Source organism: Taudactylus pleione, unplaced genomic scaffold (assembly GCF_031769625.1).
Source record: "Taudactylus pleione unplaced genomic scaffold, aTauple2 ptg001956l, whole genome shotgun sequence".
Lineage (NCBI taxonomy): Eukaryota > Metazoa > Chordata > Amphibia > Anura > Myobatrachidae > Taudactylus > Taudactylus pleione.
The window spans coordinates 4,299,084-4,317,194 of NW_028286352.1; the positions used below are offsets into that span (position 1 = coordinate 4,299,084).

The 18,111-nt window shown below is 40.7% G+C and overlaps 2 protein-coding genes across 2 annotated transcripts in view; both read right to left on the minus strand.

The window, feature by feature from the left end:
- The window catches only part of LOC148436119 (matrix metalloproteinase-18-like), a 57,353-nt gene extending 51,326 nt beyond the window's left edge, over positions 1–6,027 (minus strand). Inside the window, exons 1-2 of the mRNA XM_088465297.1 lie at positions 5,700–6,027; positions 2,386–2,536 (exon numbers count right to left, since the gene is read on the minus strand). Coding sequence (XP_088321423.1) covers positions 2,386–2,536; positions 5,700–5,912 — 364 coding nt within the window. The 5' untranslated portion in view covers positions 5,913–6,027. The remainder of the gene's footprint in view (positions 1–2,385; positions 2,537–5,699) is intronic.
- A 6,261-nt stretch (positions 6,028–12,288) lies between these two features.
- The window catches only part of ZFYVE26 (zinc finger FYVE-type containing 26), a 111,897-nt gene continuing 106,074 nt past the window's right edge, over positions 12,289–18,111 (minus strand). The window contains exons 40-41 of the mRNA XM_088465338.1: positions 17,999–18,043; positions 12,289–15,265 (exon numbers count right to left, since the gene is read on the minus strand). Of these exons, the coding sequence (XP_088321464.1) occupies positions 15,056–15,265; positions 17,999–18,043 (255 nt within the window). The 3' untranslated portion in view covers positions 12,289–15,055. The remainder of the gene's footprint in view (positions 15,266–17,998; positions 18,044–18,111) is intronic.

Sequence of the window (18,111 nt, forward strand, 5' to 3'; positions counted from 1 at the left end):
TCACTATGAACTGGAGTCACGGAGCTTGTATACACAAAGTGGGCTATGCCCTTTCACGGAGCTTGTATAATAGACACAGTGGGCTTATGCCCTGTTACGGAGCTTGTATAATAGACACAGTGGGCTATGCCCTGTCACGGAGCTTGTATAATAGACACAGTGGGCTTATGCCCTGTCACGGAGCTTGTATAATAGACACAGTGGGCTTATGCCCTGTCACGGAGCTTGTATACACTCAGTGGGCTATGCCCTGTCACGGAGCTTGTATAATAGACACACTGGGCTATGCCCTGTCACGGAGCTTGTATAATAGACACAGTGGGATATGCCCTGTCACGGAGCTTGTATAATAGACTCAGTGGGCTTATGCCCTGTCACGGAGCTTGTATAAGACACAGTGGGCTTATGCCCTGTCACGGAGCTTGTATACACTCAGTGGGCTATGCCCTGTCACAGAGCTTGTATAATAGACACAGTGGGCTATGCCCTGTCACGGAGCTTGTATAATAGACACAGTGGGCTATGCCCTGTCACGGAGCTTGTATAATAGACACAGTGGGCTATGCCCTGTCACGGAGCTTGTATAATAGACTCAGTGGGCTTATGCCCTGTCACAGAGCTTGTATAATAGACTCAGTGGGCTTATGCCCTGTCACGGAGCTTGTATAATAGACACAGTGGGCTATGCCCTGTCACGGAGCTTGTATAATAGACTCAGTGGGCTTATGCCCTGTCACGGAGCTTGTATAATAGACACAGTGGGCTTATGCCCTGTCACGGAGCTTGTATAATAGACACAGTGGGCTTATGCCCTTTCACGGAGCTTGTATAATAGACTCAGTGGGCTATGCCCTGTCACGGAGCTTGTATAATAGACTCAGTGGGCTTATGCCCTGTCACGGAGCTTGTATAATAGACACAGTGGGCTTATGCCCTGTCACAGAGCTTGTATAATAGACACAGTGGGCTATGCCCTGTCACGGAGCTTGTATAATAGACTCAGTGGGCTTATGCCCTGTCACAGAGCTTGTATACACTCAGTGGGCTATGCCCTGTCACGGAGCTTGTATACACTCAGTGGGCTATGCCCTGTCACGGAGCTTGTATAATAGACACAGTGGGCTATGCCCTGTCACGGAGCTTGTATAATACTCAGTGGGCTTATGCCCTGTCACGGAGCTTGTATAATAGACACAGTGCGCTTATGCCCTGTCACGGAGCTTGTATAATACTCAGTGGGCTTATGCCCTGTCACAGAGCTTGTATACACTCAGTGGGCTATGCCCTGTCACGGAGCTTGTATACACTCAGTGGGCTATGCCCTGTCACGGAGCTTGTATAATAGACACAGTGGGCTTATGCCCTGTCACGGAGCTTGTATAATACACTCAGTGGGCTATGCCCTGTCACGGAGCTTGTATACACTCAGTGGGCTAAGCCCAGTCACGGAGCTTGTATAATAATACACTCAGTGGGCTATGCCCTGTCAGTTGTCATGGAGCTTGTATAATACAGTGAGTACACTACACATACACACAGTGGGCTTATTATGCCCAGTCACGGAGCACACACAAAGGGCTTATGCCCAGTAAAGTCACAGCGGCAAGAACACTGCCTACTCTAAACTATCTAACACTAGCACAGACAGCGCACTACCTAACTACGCGGCGTCACACGCGAAATGGCCCCGACTGCCGCGCCATTTTATAGAGGCCGAACGTCACCCGGCTCTCGCGAGAATCCGACGCCGGACAGGTGACGATCGGCCTCGAGGTGGAATCCGAGTCAGGCGGGAACACCCGAACTTGCGTTCGGGTGGACTCGGATTCCACCTGTTCGGAGCGGTTCGGATTCCTCAGAATCCGAACCGCTCATCACTATTAGTAACCAGCCAGCTCACTGCAACCTTTGGCCAATAATATTGAAAACAATATTATAAGCTGTGATATGGTCTAAATTGACTGGAAATTAATGTTATTGAGGTTAATAATACTCTTTGAGTAAAAAAAAGACAAATTTATGTGATTTTAGCTTTTTTTGTCAATTTTTGTAAAAAAATCAAAATCCAAATCCAAATCCAAAGCCAGTCACCGCAGTTTGGCAAATCCAAATCCAAATCCGGACGACGAATTAGAACCAAATCCGGCAAAAATGGTCCGGCGCACATCCCTAATTAGAACCCAATCCAAATCCGGCAAAAATGGTCCGGCGCACATCCCTAGTGATAAGGCATCAGATGGTGTGTACATAACTCTGCCACACCACCGCACCTATTTCCAACTATTTTATTATGGAGTTTGGAATGATAATACACTGCATTCGGGAAGTTTATTGTTAAAGTGTATCATGTCACAAAGTTATAGCACATTGATCAGTAATCCTTACCAGTGACTTTCAGTCCATTTTGTCTTTGGAACCATTCCAGTCCACTGATGAACTCCTCCGGGAGCTGGTCCTCTGGGATAAATAACGTGTCAGGAACAGCATAATCAGTGATGTTCTCGTCCGGCAGATACCCAAACTGTATTAGATAGTCCTGGTGGGAAAATGTGAACAGAAAAACATAATATAAGATGTCTGCAGTTAAATTGTGTTAATTCCACAAAGTACCCCCCCCCCCCCCCACCTCCACAGAGGAACAACAGGGAGCACATCACCCTGTAACAGTAAGGGGTATATTTACTAAAGTGAGAGTTTTTAGAAGTGGAGATGTTGCCCATAGCAAGCAATCAGATTCTAACTTATATTTTAGAAGGTGCTAGTTAAATGTTAAGTAGAATCTGATTGGTTGCTATGGGCAACATCTCCACTTCTAAAAACTCTCACTTTAGTAAATTTACCCGTTTTAGGAGTATTCAATATGGGAGCGAAAAATCCGTTTTTGCGATATTTTCGCACCTATGACGTCATTATCGCAGGTTTTGGTTTTACACCGTATTCAATTTCAAAGACTTTTCGCAGGTTCGAAAAGTCTTTGAAAAAAAACTGGGATAACTTTTCACCACTAAATAGGTGCAGAATTGGGGTTCAGGAGTGCAGGCTTAAAAAATATAGCCTGCACCCCTGGGAATGTCATTTTAAAATGAACTGTGTCAAAAAAAGTAAAAAAAAAATAGGGACACCCCAAAAAATGAATTTAAAAATTGGGGTGGAAAAAAATTGTTTAAAACTAGAGAAATAGGTTCTGGGCTATTCTGCAAGTATGCGGCAGGTGTATTCTAGAATAGATTTATAGCGGCAGGTGCACAGTTGCAGAATTTTTTAAAAATTACTTTAGGGACTTAAAAATATGCTAGTACCCATTTTTACATGTACCCCAAATTTAATAGGACCATTTAAAAAAACGAAAAAAATAACCTAAGTGCTCTTCTGCATCACTTCTTCAATGTCGGTAAAAAACACCTGCCGCAGCTATTTAAATCCCCGACTTTCATTTGCAGGCTAAAATGGGGGTACCCATAGTGATCCCCCATGTTTTAACAGCTTTAGGGGGGTCCTACAATTTTTTTAAGGAAAATTTCGTAATTTAACGCAAATGCCACTTCGCCGGGTCCCGTTTTTGTAGATTTCATATTGAATACGGGGATAAGCGGGCGCGCGCCCGATACTTTATCCCAGGTAAAAGCTCCGATATGAAACGTAAACTTCGACGGCGAAGTTTACGTTTCATATTGAATACCCCTCTAATAAGTCCACCTTAGCTAGTAACCATTTTCCGTCCCCTCACAATGTGGGATTGGTCCTGCTGTAGATGATAACTATACCAGATAAGCCCCTCAGTTTTCTTTTATTAACCGTTTTCGGTAATTTGAAGGTGAGCAGTGCGTTCATTTAGGTGTGCCCATGTCCGCTGGATGAAAGATGTTTTAATCTACATTAATCCTCTGTAATTTATTTAAATGAGCTACAAAATTAAATGAACAATTATCACTTTTTATATTTTCTATGAATAATCTACTGGTGGGTCCCCCTGCTTCAGAGCTCCGCCCAGTACTGTGGGTCTGTGGGTGGGGTTGGGGTTTGTGGGAAAGGTGCTCCAAGTGGGTGTCTCAGTGCTTGTACATTTGGACACATGGATGTATTAGCAGGGAAGGGCTTGTAGCGGTATTAGCATATGGTCGCATTTGCAAGACCGGCAATAAACCCAGACACAGACGATGAAGCGTCCAACCCACAATAGATATAGTGTCACTCTACAAGCTGATGTAAATTATTGCAGTGCGAGGACATAAATCACTGCTTGGTTCACAATATAATTACATATGTAGGTGATAATTAAAGCCATAGCCTTAACTAGACTCTTTGGTGCCCTGTGCCAGAGAGAGCATTGGCTCCCCCCCCCCCACCCCATTTTTTAAATAGGGACATAAGATAGTGCACCAGCAAAAAGGTCCATGGCCTCATGGGGAAGGGCCAGGGAGGAGAGAGGGGCGGCCAGGAGATGCTGGGGATAAGAGAAGAGGAAGCTACAAGTGACAGTGATAATAAACAGGAAAATTGACAGGCCCAAACAGCGCCCCCTGCCCTGCGGTGCCCTGTGCCAGGTTGCACTACCCTAGTTACGGCCCTGATTAAAGCAGAAGGCGGCAGGAGGAGAGGAATGTGTTACATAAAGTCATGTTCCTTCTTATATAGTCCCAAACACTATTCTGTGCCCTAAAGTCACTGACATTTGCCAGATTATTGTTATATTGGAAGATTTTGAGAAAAGAAAAGTAAAATGTATGAATACATTTGCAGAAGTTTTTCTTATGAAGCAGGTTACAAATATTTTATATACATGTGGGCACTGATTGGATCTTATACACAGTATAGGGAATAAAGTCCTTGTCGCACCCTGCTGTCATGTAACTTGTCTGATCGGAAAACATTTTACCCTTCAAATCAATCTGGATTCTCTTACCCTTGGGATTGCCTGCTAAAATGGTCTGAAGAACCAATGATCCCATCCCTCCCACTTATATCTCCTTTCTAGGCTAATTCCAGACTAATACTGGGTACACACTGGACGATATATCGTTCGTACAGCCGATGAACGATAGTGTCCTTATCGCCAGCCGCTGTGCAAACACAATATATCTTCAAACCACGTTGTTGCAGATATATTGCGTCTGCCGCGCAGCGTGACCGGCACATATGCTGGCAGCAGGAAATGCAGACAATGACATCACAACTGGTTCCTGTGGCCAGACATATCGGTCGGCCGATTGTTAAGTGTGTATGCAAAGTGGCATATTTGACAAATCGGTCGGTCAGACGGCCAGCGGGTGAAGTGTGTACCCCACATTAAACTCGTCTTTGTCACAGAAGATTTATCATGTAAGATAAAGTACCTCCTATAATAAATTATATGGATATTACATGTCACCGAGATGGGATCACAAAGACATGAACTGAATGATTTTATACAGGTCATGAACTCTGAAATGACTTCTAAACACTTAATAATTTATAGCAGAAACTAGATGTGTTCCATATAATACACAGATTTTCCAGATGCATACTTACTGATGCAATGGCATCAGAACTGAATAATTATAAAGGATGACATCAGAAACACCTGTTTATACAGATATTATTTACAGGACTATAAATGTATCACTGTTTAATTATAAATATACATGAAATCATTTCCTTTGGTTATATAATCCTGTCCTTGCCTACTAAGATACTTAAATTTTTATACTTGTAGTGCTTACCGCTGCTAGTTTAAATTGCTCCATGTCAATCTGGGCAGGGATTTCTGGTTTCATCCCACGAGGCTGAAGTAGGGGTGAAGCATTGGTTTCTGCCGATGAAAGATCAGTGTGTTCTGCATCTATATCTTCAGAAATTGGTCTAAACGACCCAAAAGGTAAGATCAGCAGCAAGGCTATACAAGCTGAATAGAACAGCAAAACTATTTTCGCCATTCTCCTGTTGATGGGTCTTCAAACTGTTCGTTGTGTGTCAGGGTCTTGTGTTCTTAACCTAGCTGTACTTTAAACCTGTCCAAACAGGCTGGATGTACTTGTGTACTCAACAGTTATCTCAGTACAAAAAATGCAAAACCAAAGAGAAAATGTAACGAAAAAAAAAAACACAAAAAAATAAAGACCACAAAAAAAGTCAATAAACACATTGTAGAGATACCCAATGTGTGTACTTTATTAGGGGTTAGGTTTACTAATATGTATCACAATAAATGATTATATATATATATATATATATATATATATATATATTAGTGTGGCTTTTATTATTTCTACTTTTCCAATTCATTCTTTAACGCCTGTAAAAGAGAAATATATATTTTTACTTTTTATAGTAATAGTTTGTGTTTGCATGTACAGTAACATCCCTCCCAACATTGGTACATCTGGAATAATTATTGGTGGTGCTGCTGTGAGCAAAAAAAAAAAAAAACCTATATTACGGCCACATGCAGATGCAGTGCTACAAATATGTTGTCTGCGGGTGAGAGTATTTATTTACCAGTATTTTCCAGGTCCTCAACAAGGGCACATAACGGAAAGTGGATAATGTGGCATGCTGGCGGTTATAGTTCAACAAGCACCGGCACGCTCTGCAAACCATGGTTGTGCTGCAGACACTTTTAGGGCCTCATTTAGTAACGAGTTAACACCAAAACGAGTGATAAATGTCACTGTGTATGATAATGGTGCTCCAGCCAATCACCTCCCAACTGTCTATTTTCTAACAGTTGGGAGGTGATTGGCTGGAGCACCATTATCATACACAGTGACATTTATCACTCGTTTTGGTGTTAACTTGTTACTAAATGGGGGCCTTAGTTTTACATTATATGCCAGCATACTCAAGCAGTTTGACAGCAAGGGCTTCCTGGGACCAGTAGTGGCCAAGCGACAGGGGGGGTAAAAAGGGTACTCCCGTCTCGGCCCGAGGTGCAGAGGGGCCTCGAATTTTAGCCCGAAACTCCCCCAACACACCCCGGGTACTCACCTCGTAGTCCGTTATGGTACATTGTGCACACCAATGACGTTGCAACGTCATTAGGCATGACACTGCGCCAGGAGCCAGCTCCTCACCTCCGTCGTTAAGGGAGGGAGGGCATGGGGGGGCCCCACTGGTATCACTGTACCGGGCCCCAAGATTTCTGAGTAGTGCCACAAGGAATTATGCTAATTTCTCAATTTTGACTATTTGTTACCCTACGTGTTGGGTGGGAGGGGGACACGTTCTTTGGGCCCGATGACCTATTTTAATTCAGCCCCATGCTGAGCCAGCTTTGGCTTTGTGACATTATGATCGGGAGACCTCGCAATGCTTGGTTTCCCTGTTATAGTTTCACCCCTCCAGGCTGTAAGTGTTGCTGCTGGAATCATTATTTGTTATTGTGGGGGGCACTTTTTTTTTTTTTTTTTTTAAATTAAGCTTGTTTATTAAATTTGTTTTTTAATTGTTATAAGCAGAAAGATGGATTTTATTATTAAGTTGGTAATGATTCATGGCATCTGGAATATGGTGCAGCATGACGACAGAGTGTAACTTGGTGTGCCCTAAATCCATCTGTTGCAAATGGAAATCAATTTCAAATGAGCCTCTTAACGTGTCACCAGCGTCGTAACTGGGGTGTGAGAGCAGTGCGAGGCCCTAGGGACTGCACCATCGCTGCCCTACAACACTTGCTGGGTGCCTGGAACACATCCTGCTGCCTGCAGCGTCCTAAGACACCCAGAGCATTCTGTGCAAACAATCGTCCTGCTCAGTGTGTCACTGTCATTCACATCTAACAGGTAAGCTTGCGATAGAACATTTATTCCAACTTGTATTGGATATTCCTCAGTTTGGAAATATACATGGGTTATATGATATTGTAATAATAATAATAATAATAAAAAATTATCATATTAAAAACATTGAAATATATAATTAATATGGTCCACAAACAGACAGAATTATCCTACCCTCACCTGTTATGTCCACCTTCAAACACTTATCTGTCTATAACACAGGACCCCAAACAGTGCATGTTTTCCATGTCTCCTCACAGAATCACATGTTACATGATTAGCTCCACCTGTGGATCTTTTCAAATGTGTCAGTGAGTAATGGCTACACCTGTTCACCTGCTGGGTGACCTGGAAAGTGTGAACTGTGTGGGTTCCTGAGGACTGAGTTTGAGAACCGCTGGTCTAACAACCACGGTCCTCAAGGCACACTAATAGTCCATGTTTTAAAGATAGCAAAGCTTAAGCACAGGTGAATTAATTAGTACCTTGGTTATTTTGATTTAACCAAATGTTCTCAAGCATGATATCACTAACACCTGGACTGTTAGGGTGCATACACACCTGTACGATATCGTCCTGATTTGGCCAAATCAGAACGACAAATCGGGTATATCATGTAGTGTGTATGCCCAATTTGCGCGTTCCCAGAGTCGCATGCGATATCATGCGATTGGCTGTGCTGCACAGTCAATCACACAATATCGCATGTGAGCCTGTACAAGTTAATGAAGGACGGAACAGTGATTGTTCCGTCTTTCATTATATCTTTCAAGTGTGTACCGGCAATCATGCGATGTCCAGGGTGAAGACAAATCTCCCTGAGCATCGGCACGATTGCCGGTCGTTTAGGTGTGTACCCAGCCTTAAGCTACATACACGTAAAGATTTTCTGTCCAACCATCCAACTAGTTGATTGGTTGGAATGAAAATCTGGTAACATATGAAAGCAAATGACAATCAGCAATTTGCTCCTAAACACCAGAAAATGTAAAAAAAATGTTGTTTGAACAAATTGTTTAGATCAAACATTTAACAAACTTGTCTGACCGACCATTTTCATCTGTTTTCTGGCATTTAGGAGCAAATTGCTGATCATCAGTTACTCCCATACGTTACCAGATTTTCATTCCAACCAATCAACTAGCTGGATGGTTGGACAGAAAATCTTTACGTGTGTACCCAGCTTTAGTGTGCCTTAAGGACAGAGGTTGGGAATCACTGATCTATAGCTATAAAGTCATCTACAGCAAAGAAGCAAAGATCTATTTTGCAGTAAAAATAACTAGTTGGCTTTTGTATGTCTTGCTAGTCCTTACATGTATTTTTATAGTAAAGGAAATTACTGTATACCATAGCTAAATACGCATAGAATTGGGCATAAGAGAAGTACCTACAGTCCATCTAGTTCACCTTGGGTATGTGTGTTGCAGTGAGGATTTGGAGGTATTTTCTCCATCTTAATATTTTCTAGCTAGGTTTTAAAAATAAAAATTTTTGCCCCATGCATTTTTATTTTATTTGTATGGGGACTACAGTATTTATTAAGCAGAGTAAAGCCATACAATTGGAAAAGTAAAGGAAAACTGCTATTACATCAACGCCGATGAGATTGATATTTCCAGTGTTTACTTAACTTTCAGTGAGTTAATGCTTGTAATGTGTAAGCTACACCTTCCCCTCCACCTTGCCAAGCCTCCGACTGTATGTGACGTTGCCATGCTCCCTCTACTTCTATCAAGGTGGCAAAAAGGAAGATTTCCCTTTTCCTGTAGTAAATGCTATGACTTTCTAAGTCTTAATATTTTATTGTGCCTCTTGAAATGAGGGCAACCTCCTAATGTGGCCGTTCCAAAGGTACAAAACCAAGGAATGTCAAGTTTTCTTTTTTAAGCTAATTATGAGATCCTGTATTAAATGCCTTGTTAAATAAGCTATAAAATCAATTCACTACTATCTACACTATGAGGGAATTGAATGAGGAGCGAGAATCATGCCATAACCTTGCATCTTACTAATAATACACAACGTGTTATGTTTTAGCAATAAAATTGGAACCAATAATAATTTCACAGTCAAAGTCACTGAGCACACATTTCTTCCCCATTCTGGTAATTGGTCTGAGCAACAACTGAACCTCTTGGCTGGTAAAACTAAAAGCAGGGAATATGTTAAAGCGTGATGACCTGAGAGACTTTTACAAGGCCCAACTTGTCATGGCTAGAAGACCAGGTCAGAGCAGATAATGTGAGGTGTTCCCGGTATGCAGTGGTTAGTAACTACTGAAAACGCGATGTGTTCTAGATTTATTTATAAACCTTACTTGCTATAAAGGATAATGAAATAATTCACACCAATACAGATTCTAAAATAAATTACAATGCTTTTACTTAAAGACAGCGTATATATACATGTATTTTGACAGTGCAGAGTTACAACAAAAACATAACACTTAGGTTATTTTAGCAGCAGTAGGAATACTTGTAAAATAAATGCATGACACCCAGTGTAGCATATCAATCAGCCAATTTCATACATACGTACGGCAACAGCACCCAAGCACCCCTCAGACCCTCTATGTGCTCTCTCTCCCTCGTCCTCCAACTGCCCCCCATCCCCCCCCTTCCTCTCTCTCTCTGGGGAGTTTTATACTATAACTCGTCCATATCTCTAATACATCCAAAATGGTGAATATTAATTTATTTAATATTCATACGTGCTAGGCACTAATTGATTATACGTCCTAACCATAATATAATGTTAACTTCCTGTTCTGATCCCCTGTAGCTTCTTGTAGGCCAAGGCTATCTTGATTAGCCTTCTTTATTTACTAAATCTGAGACTTGTTGTCTGCTGTTTTGCACACGCTAAACCCATGATTCCTTCTGCTAGAACAAAATGGCTTACAATTCTTATTGCTAACCAGTAAACAAGATGGCCGCTGCATCAGGCACAGGATTTGCCTACTTTAAAGGGGACAGACAAAGCCATATCCGCTCTAGGCTGAAGCCATTCGACAAATACGATCTTCTGCAACTCACACAACTAATTTATATATTCTCAATTATTTCTATACACTCTCAATTGCAATAAAAGTAATAGTGATATACATAAGCATGCATATATTCGTGAATTGCTGACTAGACGTGTACAGTCCGCATATTCCTGTAGTAGTCCAAGGAAAGACATCCAGTGAACTGGCAACAGGGTCATGGGCACCCAAGGCTCATTGATGCGTGTGGGTAGTGAAGGCTAACCAGTCTCACAGAAGAGCTACTGTAGCACAAATTTCTGTAAAAGTTAATGCCTGCGTAGCTGCAGACCGGTCACAGTGCCCATGCTGACCCATGTCCACCGCCGGAAGTGCCTACAATGAGCTTATGAGTGTCAGAACTGGACCATGGGGCAATGGGAGAAGGTGGCCTGGTCTGATGAATCACGCTTTCTTTTACATCATGAGGACGGACAGTGTGTGCGTAATTTACCTGCGGAAGAGATGGCACCAGGATGCACTATAGGAAGAAGGCACACCGGCAGAGGCAGTTCTGCTGGGAAACCTTAGACCCAGGCATTCATGTGGATGTTAGTTTGACATGTACTACCTACAGTACCAATACATTGTTGCAGACCAAGTACACTTCTTTATGGCAATGGTATTACCTAGTGGCAGCCTCTTTCAGTAGGATAATGTGCCCTGCCAGCTGTAAAAAATGTTCAGGAATGGTTTGAGGAACATGATAAAGAGTTCAAGGTGTTGACGTGGCCTTCCAAGTCCCCGGATCAAAATTCGATTGAGCATTTGTGGGATGTGCTGGAAAAGCAAAACCGAGCTATGGAGGCCCCACCTCGCAACTTACAGATCTTAATGGATCTGCTGTTAAAGCCTTGGTGCCAGATACCACAGGACACCTTCAGAGGTCTTCTGGAGTCCATGCCTCAGCGGGCCTGAGCTGTTTTGGCAGGATGAGGGAACCTGCACAATATTACAATTATATTAGCAAGTCTGTGTGTTCTGATAACCTTTCTATCATAGTCAGTATTAAACTTCTTGTGCTACAGCATCTCCCGTGGGATAAGCCCAGACTAACCATTCTTCACTCCCACGCGCATCAATGAGCCTTGGGCGCCCATGAACCTGTCACCGGTTGTCCTTCTTCAGGTCACTTTTGGTAGGTAGTAACCACTGCATAGAGAGAACACCCAAGACCTGCCTATTTGGAGATGCTCTGACCCAGACCTCTAGCCATCGTAATTTGGCCCTTGTCAAAGTCACTCAGATCCTTACTCTCACCCATTTTTCATGCTTCCAATACATCAACTTCAAGAACTGGCTGTTCACTTTCTGCCTAATATATCCCAGCCCTTGTCAGGTGCCAATGTAAGGGGATAATCAATGTTACTCGCTTCATCCGTCAGTGGCCGATGTTCTCAAATCGCACAGGTGAGAAACGTGGCATGGAAGGAGTGTGTTGAATGAATGTAGACATTTGAAGTATTAAAGTAATTGGCAAACACCACATGATATTGTGAAATCGCTTATTTTATTTGTTGCTGCATCTGTACAATTCTTCATCGTTAACAAAAGATTAGCAGATTCGCTCACCACAAATGTGATATTTCTATGCAATTGTAAGAAAACGCAAACTATTGATCCAAAAATGAATTTACAAAAGAAGATCATAAAGTGCAAAGATCACAGTGCAAATCAGATATATCTATATACTCTATGTAGATTTCAATTGACTTCACTACAAATAGAAAAATTGCATAGATTTCCCCTCTTAAACAGGTATAAGTCACAAGATACAGAAATTCTGTACACAAATTACGTAACTATTGGCACAGGACAACCTGTAAGGTTAATTATCTGTGTAGCACTCTGCTAGGAAATAAATGAGCCAGAGACAGACAGACAGACTGGAGACCATGATAAATATTCATAAAATCAGCTCAGGAGATGATTTGGGGGAACAGAGCAGATCCTGTACCTAAGACAACTTTCCCAAACGTAACTGCCCCGCAGGTAGAGTGCGCTGTTCTATGGAGTATTTATGAGCCCTAATATGTTTACCTGTTAATTGTCCCTCATATCCAATTTCCATAATAAATTCAAGACATCATTACAACACAAATATAAACGCATTAAGCAAAGAGGTTTACTGACACAGACACATGACACTACATACATATAGTACATTACCAAACCCTTATGACCCAGAACAGTCCTCTTATGTAGAAACTCTGCTTCCCAAGTGGTGAGTATCCCTAATAATGTTATGGTGCTCTAAGTAACACTGCAAACATAGGAGGCTGAATGTAGATTAATTCCAGAAATCCTACAACTTTTAGGAATGTGAGCCCTATAATTACAGGCAGCTCAGAACTGAAAAAAAGCCTTAAGGAGACCCCTAGCTTTATATTATGTAATATTACATTTCAGGAAAAAAACAAACAAACAAACATTATATCATATAATGTACTTTTAGGCAGTGCAATAAAGAATACATGTGATGAATTGTACAGTAAAGACAATGCTTATTCTGATACAATTAAATTTCATTGTGGAGATGGCAGTCATGAGCTCAGTAGCTGGAAATAAACATTAATCACTTTCATTCTGGGTAATCTACAACCAGAACAGAGTACAGGGGCTTGAACTGATGATGGAATAGTTTAGAAAGAATGGTGATTAAACTGTTCCAGCATCACCATCTTACTATCTCATGGCTTCTTTAGCTAGATGGTTCATACTCTACTAGCAGGAATCATACAATGGTATTATTTTGCATTACATCATAAATAACAATATGCTTCTATTACTATTTGATTTTAAGTTCTACATATTCATCCTTAATAGATGAAGGAATGTCTACTATTGTTTATCCCTTTTAAAATAAATTAAAAAAACAACTGTCAAGATCTATCGTCACATAAATAACAGATTTTCTATTGATTAAGGTGCCAGGTTCCCTTTTTCTCCCTCAACAGTTAACATATCAAACGGTATGTCCGTTAACGGTGCTGTGTGACGATGAACTCTGAATGTGCACTCTAGTCAGTGACTATTTACCCTTTAAATATCCAGTGGGGCGTACTAGCATCCACCCCCTGTAAGGCTTCTTTATAATATAATTGGAGGAAAAAAAAAAAAAAAAAAAACATACCAAAAAAAAAAAAAAAAACATACCAAAAAAAACAAAACACGGAACAATAAAATGCTCAATAAGGTTTTAAATAAACACATGTCATCAGTGGCGGTTCCTGAGGTGCAGTCCAAAATTCAAACAGGGGAGCCACACCAACTGCCACCCCAAACATCGCCAGTCGGGACTCACTGGCAGTTGGTGTGGCTCCCCTATTTGAATTTTTTAGACTGCGCTGTAACCTCACCAGTTATTATAATGAGATTGGAAATTGATAAGTATGTCAATGCTTCAGGTTTAACTACTCACTGGCTTGATTTGTAAGATTCTTTTTAGATCTAAATTTACCTGGTTTCCAATATTAATACATTAAAGCATCTTCTTTAGTTCTTTACGAGTCTGTTATAGTAAACATGAAAGACTGGTGGCGATAAGAAGATGGGAGACGAGTTACAACTAGAAGCAGGGGATGTAAAAATTCCTCCATAAATCTACATGTCCGGAGGTCTATTGTGCACGACGCTGATCAGATACGGCAGCAGGTGGCTTTGCTGTAAACAGTACATTAGTATTGGTCGGTAAAGCATCATGTGACAAATAAGTCACATGTGATTAGGATCTTGCTTCGTTTAAACCTCTACTGATCTGTGCAAGAATAATACATGCAAAAAAATCACTTTGTCCAGTAAATAAACGAACTACACTGCACCCATTGCGTGTTCCTAAAAGTGATAAATTACATATAATATAACTTTCACAAGTATTATTAAAGGTTAGTATAAAAGTCTAAAATATAAGAATACTGTGAGGTAGAGATTTGATCTGTGGCGACTGTCAATGTATCCAGACATCAGCAGAAGCTACAAGTATTTGATTGGCTCAGACACCTGTCATTAAAGGGAGATCAATCGAGTTCCCTACTTCCGTTACCTGTATGGTTCCAGCTGTCCAGACATATTCTGGGTTCTACATCTACACAATTTGCTATGCAAGCGATGGATTGGATACTTGCTCTTGATCAGCTTTTATATTAACACTTTTATAGCATAAAATAACACCATACTTTTCATAGGTCTTTCAAACCACCATTACAGAAATCTTTCTGTTCAATAATTATAATAAAGGGTAATTCTTTTCCCAAATTAGATGCGATCGTAGGGTTTACTTCCGTGAGGCCTGGCGCTGCCCTTCCTTTGAAACTGGTGGGTGTTCAACAAGCCACTTGGTGCAGATGCCTTGGACCACGCTGTCATTGAGATTATGAGCCACTTGCCACACTTCCTGGACTAGCTGGACGGCTCTCTCGTGCTCCTGTTTTACAGCAGTCAGGTAGGCAGATCGCATCATACGGCAGGCCAGGAAAGCTTTGATCTGTGCAAGGACAAAAAAGATCCGTCACCAGCTCAGCCACAGTCAGGTTACCTAGTGTTAAAGGATGTATTATTATGCTTTACTCGTAAGCCTAAAAGGTGCATACACACGTAATGATTTTTTTAACGATTTAACTATAACAACGTTGTTATCGCTCAATCGTTGAAAATATCGTTCAGTTTCTGAGTTATAACGATGAATGATTATCGTTCATGCGTGTTGTAGTTTGTAGTTCATTCTGACAGACCAACTGAACGATTTTCCTTAAGGGAAGTTACAAAAATAGTTTGTAGTTCAAAAAATCGTTCATTACACTTTAAAAAATCTGACAGAAAATCATTTGTAAAAAAATCGTTGTGTGTGTATGCAGCTTCGATGTTAAGTAGATCTAAGGAGCATTCTATAGCAATATTTTAATGAAACTTTGAAAAAGCTTCTTTATAAAAGGGAGAATTTTTTTTAAAATGTTTTACAAACGGAAGCACAATGTGCACAGATTTTTACAATAAAAACCCATGCATTAGCGGATCTGAAAGTCGGTCTGGACATATGGGCTGAAGAACATTGGGGTCTTATGGTCTTGAACCCATGAGAGAGGACATCTATCTTTTTCACGCTGTATTACCCTGAGAGGTTCCTTCCCATCATCTCTCTTTTTCACCCACTCTCCCCCAACTTCTGTTTCTCCCCTATAGTTAAAACCAGACATTCAAGGTCTTCTATATATATTTGCACTGTATATTTATATTTACCTGGCAATTTTGTATCTCGTTTACAATTTTATTTATTATTGTCCTCTGTGTAGGATTTTCATGCGTTTAAATCAGTGGTTCCCAAACTGGCATTTTGGTTGGGGATCCAGATCCAAATCAAAATATTTATGATACACTAAAATCTAATATTTTTTTCTGAATTTGAAAAACGTATAGCCATGGGGTGCCGTGAAAAAAAAAAAAAATGCTGATACTCAAGTGTGCCGTGCTTTAAAAAAGTTTGGGAACCACTGGCTTAAATGGATCCTTGGAATCATGGGTATAAATGGGTGCTTGGAATAATTGATATAAATGGATGCTTGGAATCATTGGTATAAATGGATGTTCGGAATCATTGGTATAAATGGGTGCTTGGAATAATTGGTATAAATGGGTGCTGGGAATCATTGGTATAAATGGATGTTCGGAATCATTGGTATAAATGGATGCTGGGAATCATTGGTATAAATGGGTGCTGGGAATCATTGGTATAAATGGGTGCTGGGAATAATTGGTATAAATGGATGTTCGGAATCATTGGTATAAATGGATGCTGGGAATCATTGGTATAAATGGGTGCTGGGAATCATTGGTATAAATGGGTGCTGGGAATCATTGGTATAAATGAGTGATGGGAATCATTAGTACAAATGGATGTTCGGAATCATTGGTATAAATGGATGCTTGGAATCATTGGTATAAATGGATGCTTGGAATCATGGGTATAAATGGATGCTTGGAATCATGGGTATAAATGGATGCTTGGAATCATTGGTATAAATGGATGCTTGGAATCATTGGTATAAATGGATGCTTGGAATCATGGGTATAAATGGATGCTTGGAATCATGGGTATAAATGGGTGCTGGGAATCATTGGTATAAATGGATGCTTGGAATCATTGGTATAAATGGATGCTTGGAATCATGGGTATAAATGGATGCTTGGAATCATTGGTATAAATGGATGCTTGGAATCATTGGTATAAATGGATGCTCGTTTTTACTTGGTGCCTTTAATAAACTGTTCAAAGAAAGAACATAACTTACCTACAGGTAACCCTTAAGTCTCTGCCACCTTATAACAAAGAAAACTGCAGTCATATTCCCAACTATTTGTGTACCAAGGCCCACATGCAAGACACACTAACCGAACTTGCAGTGGTCAAACTGTAGTAACTGGCCTTGGGAGTGGGGACATGCAGCTTTCAATTTGGAAGAGTAAGCTCTGAGTATTGGACTACAGATCAGGGCAGGAGAAGAAATAAGGCAGTGTCCATGAGGGAAGGCTGTATAGTGGTAGTAATTGGCAGTCCAAGATCTGAGGCTAGCACCTCTGTCCGGCAGCATCAATCCATGCAGGAGAATAGACCCAACTGTTACTTTTTGTATCCTAGGACATATTTCTGTGCTGCCCTTTATAACTGTAAACGTAAACCACCATAACTTTCCATGCTCCCAACCGCCACTGTATCTTTATACAGTATATTATAACACGTTAGACGCCCTTTTTGATTCCATGGTTGACGGCTGCTCAAATCCTAATAGGATCAACAGCATTTAGGAGGGTGACAGCTGGGGTAGCAAAGGAGACCCTTGTTACTATTCTTAGATGCTAGTGACCTCAATTTTTTTCAACATTAAATGTTAACCGTGCCATGACTTGTACGCTGACATATGGGGTCCTTTCAGACTGATTAAACTGAAAATTTATTTGGGTACAGAAATGGGACGGTCTACAAAAAAAAAGAGGTAAAATTACTTTTTTACATTTTCATTTTACGTTATATTATATGTTTTATAATCACAATGCAGTTCAATTGCTTGACTTAATTCAAATTATTTTCATAAAGACCAGGGTTAATTACTGAAATATGCTATTAAGTCAACACAGTTGTCGGCTTATAATTAATGTTAAGACACTTATTTTACGGATCAAAAATTTATACTGTACACAAGTTGCAGGTGATTTGTGCGATTACCTTGGTTTCATCACTACGCATACTTTGGATGAGCTTCTCAAGTTCCTAGAATACAAGCACAGTAAAATACAATAGTCAAACAATGTAAAATGATTATACATGGTACAATAGAA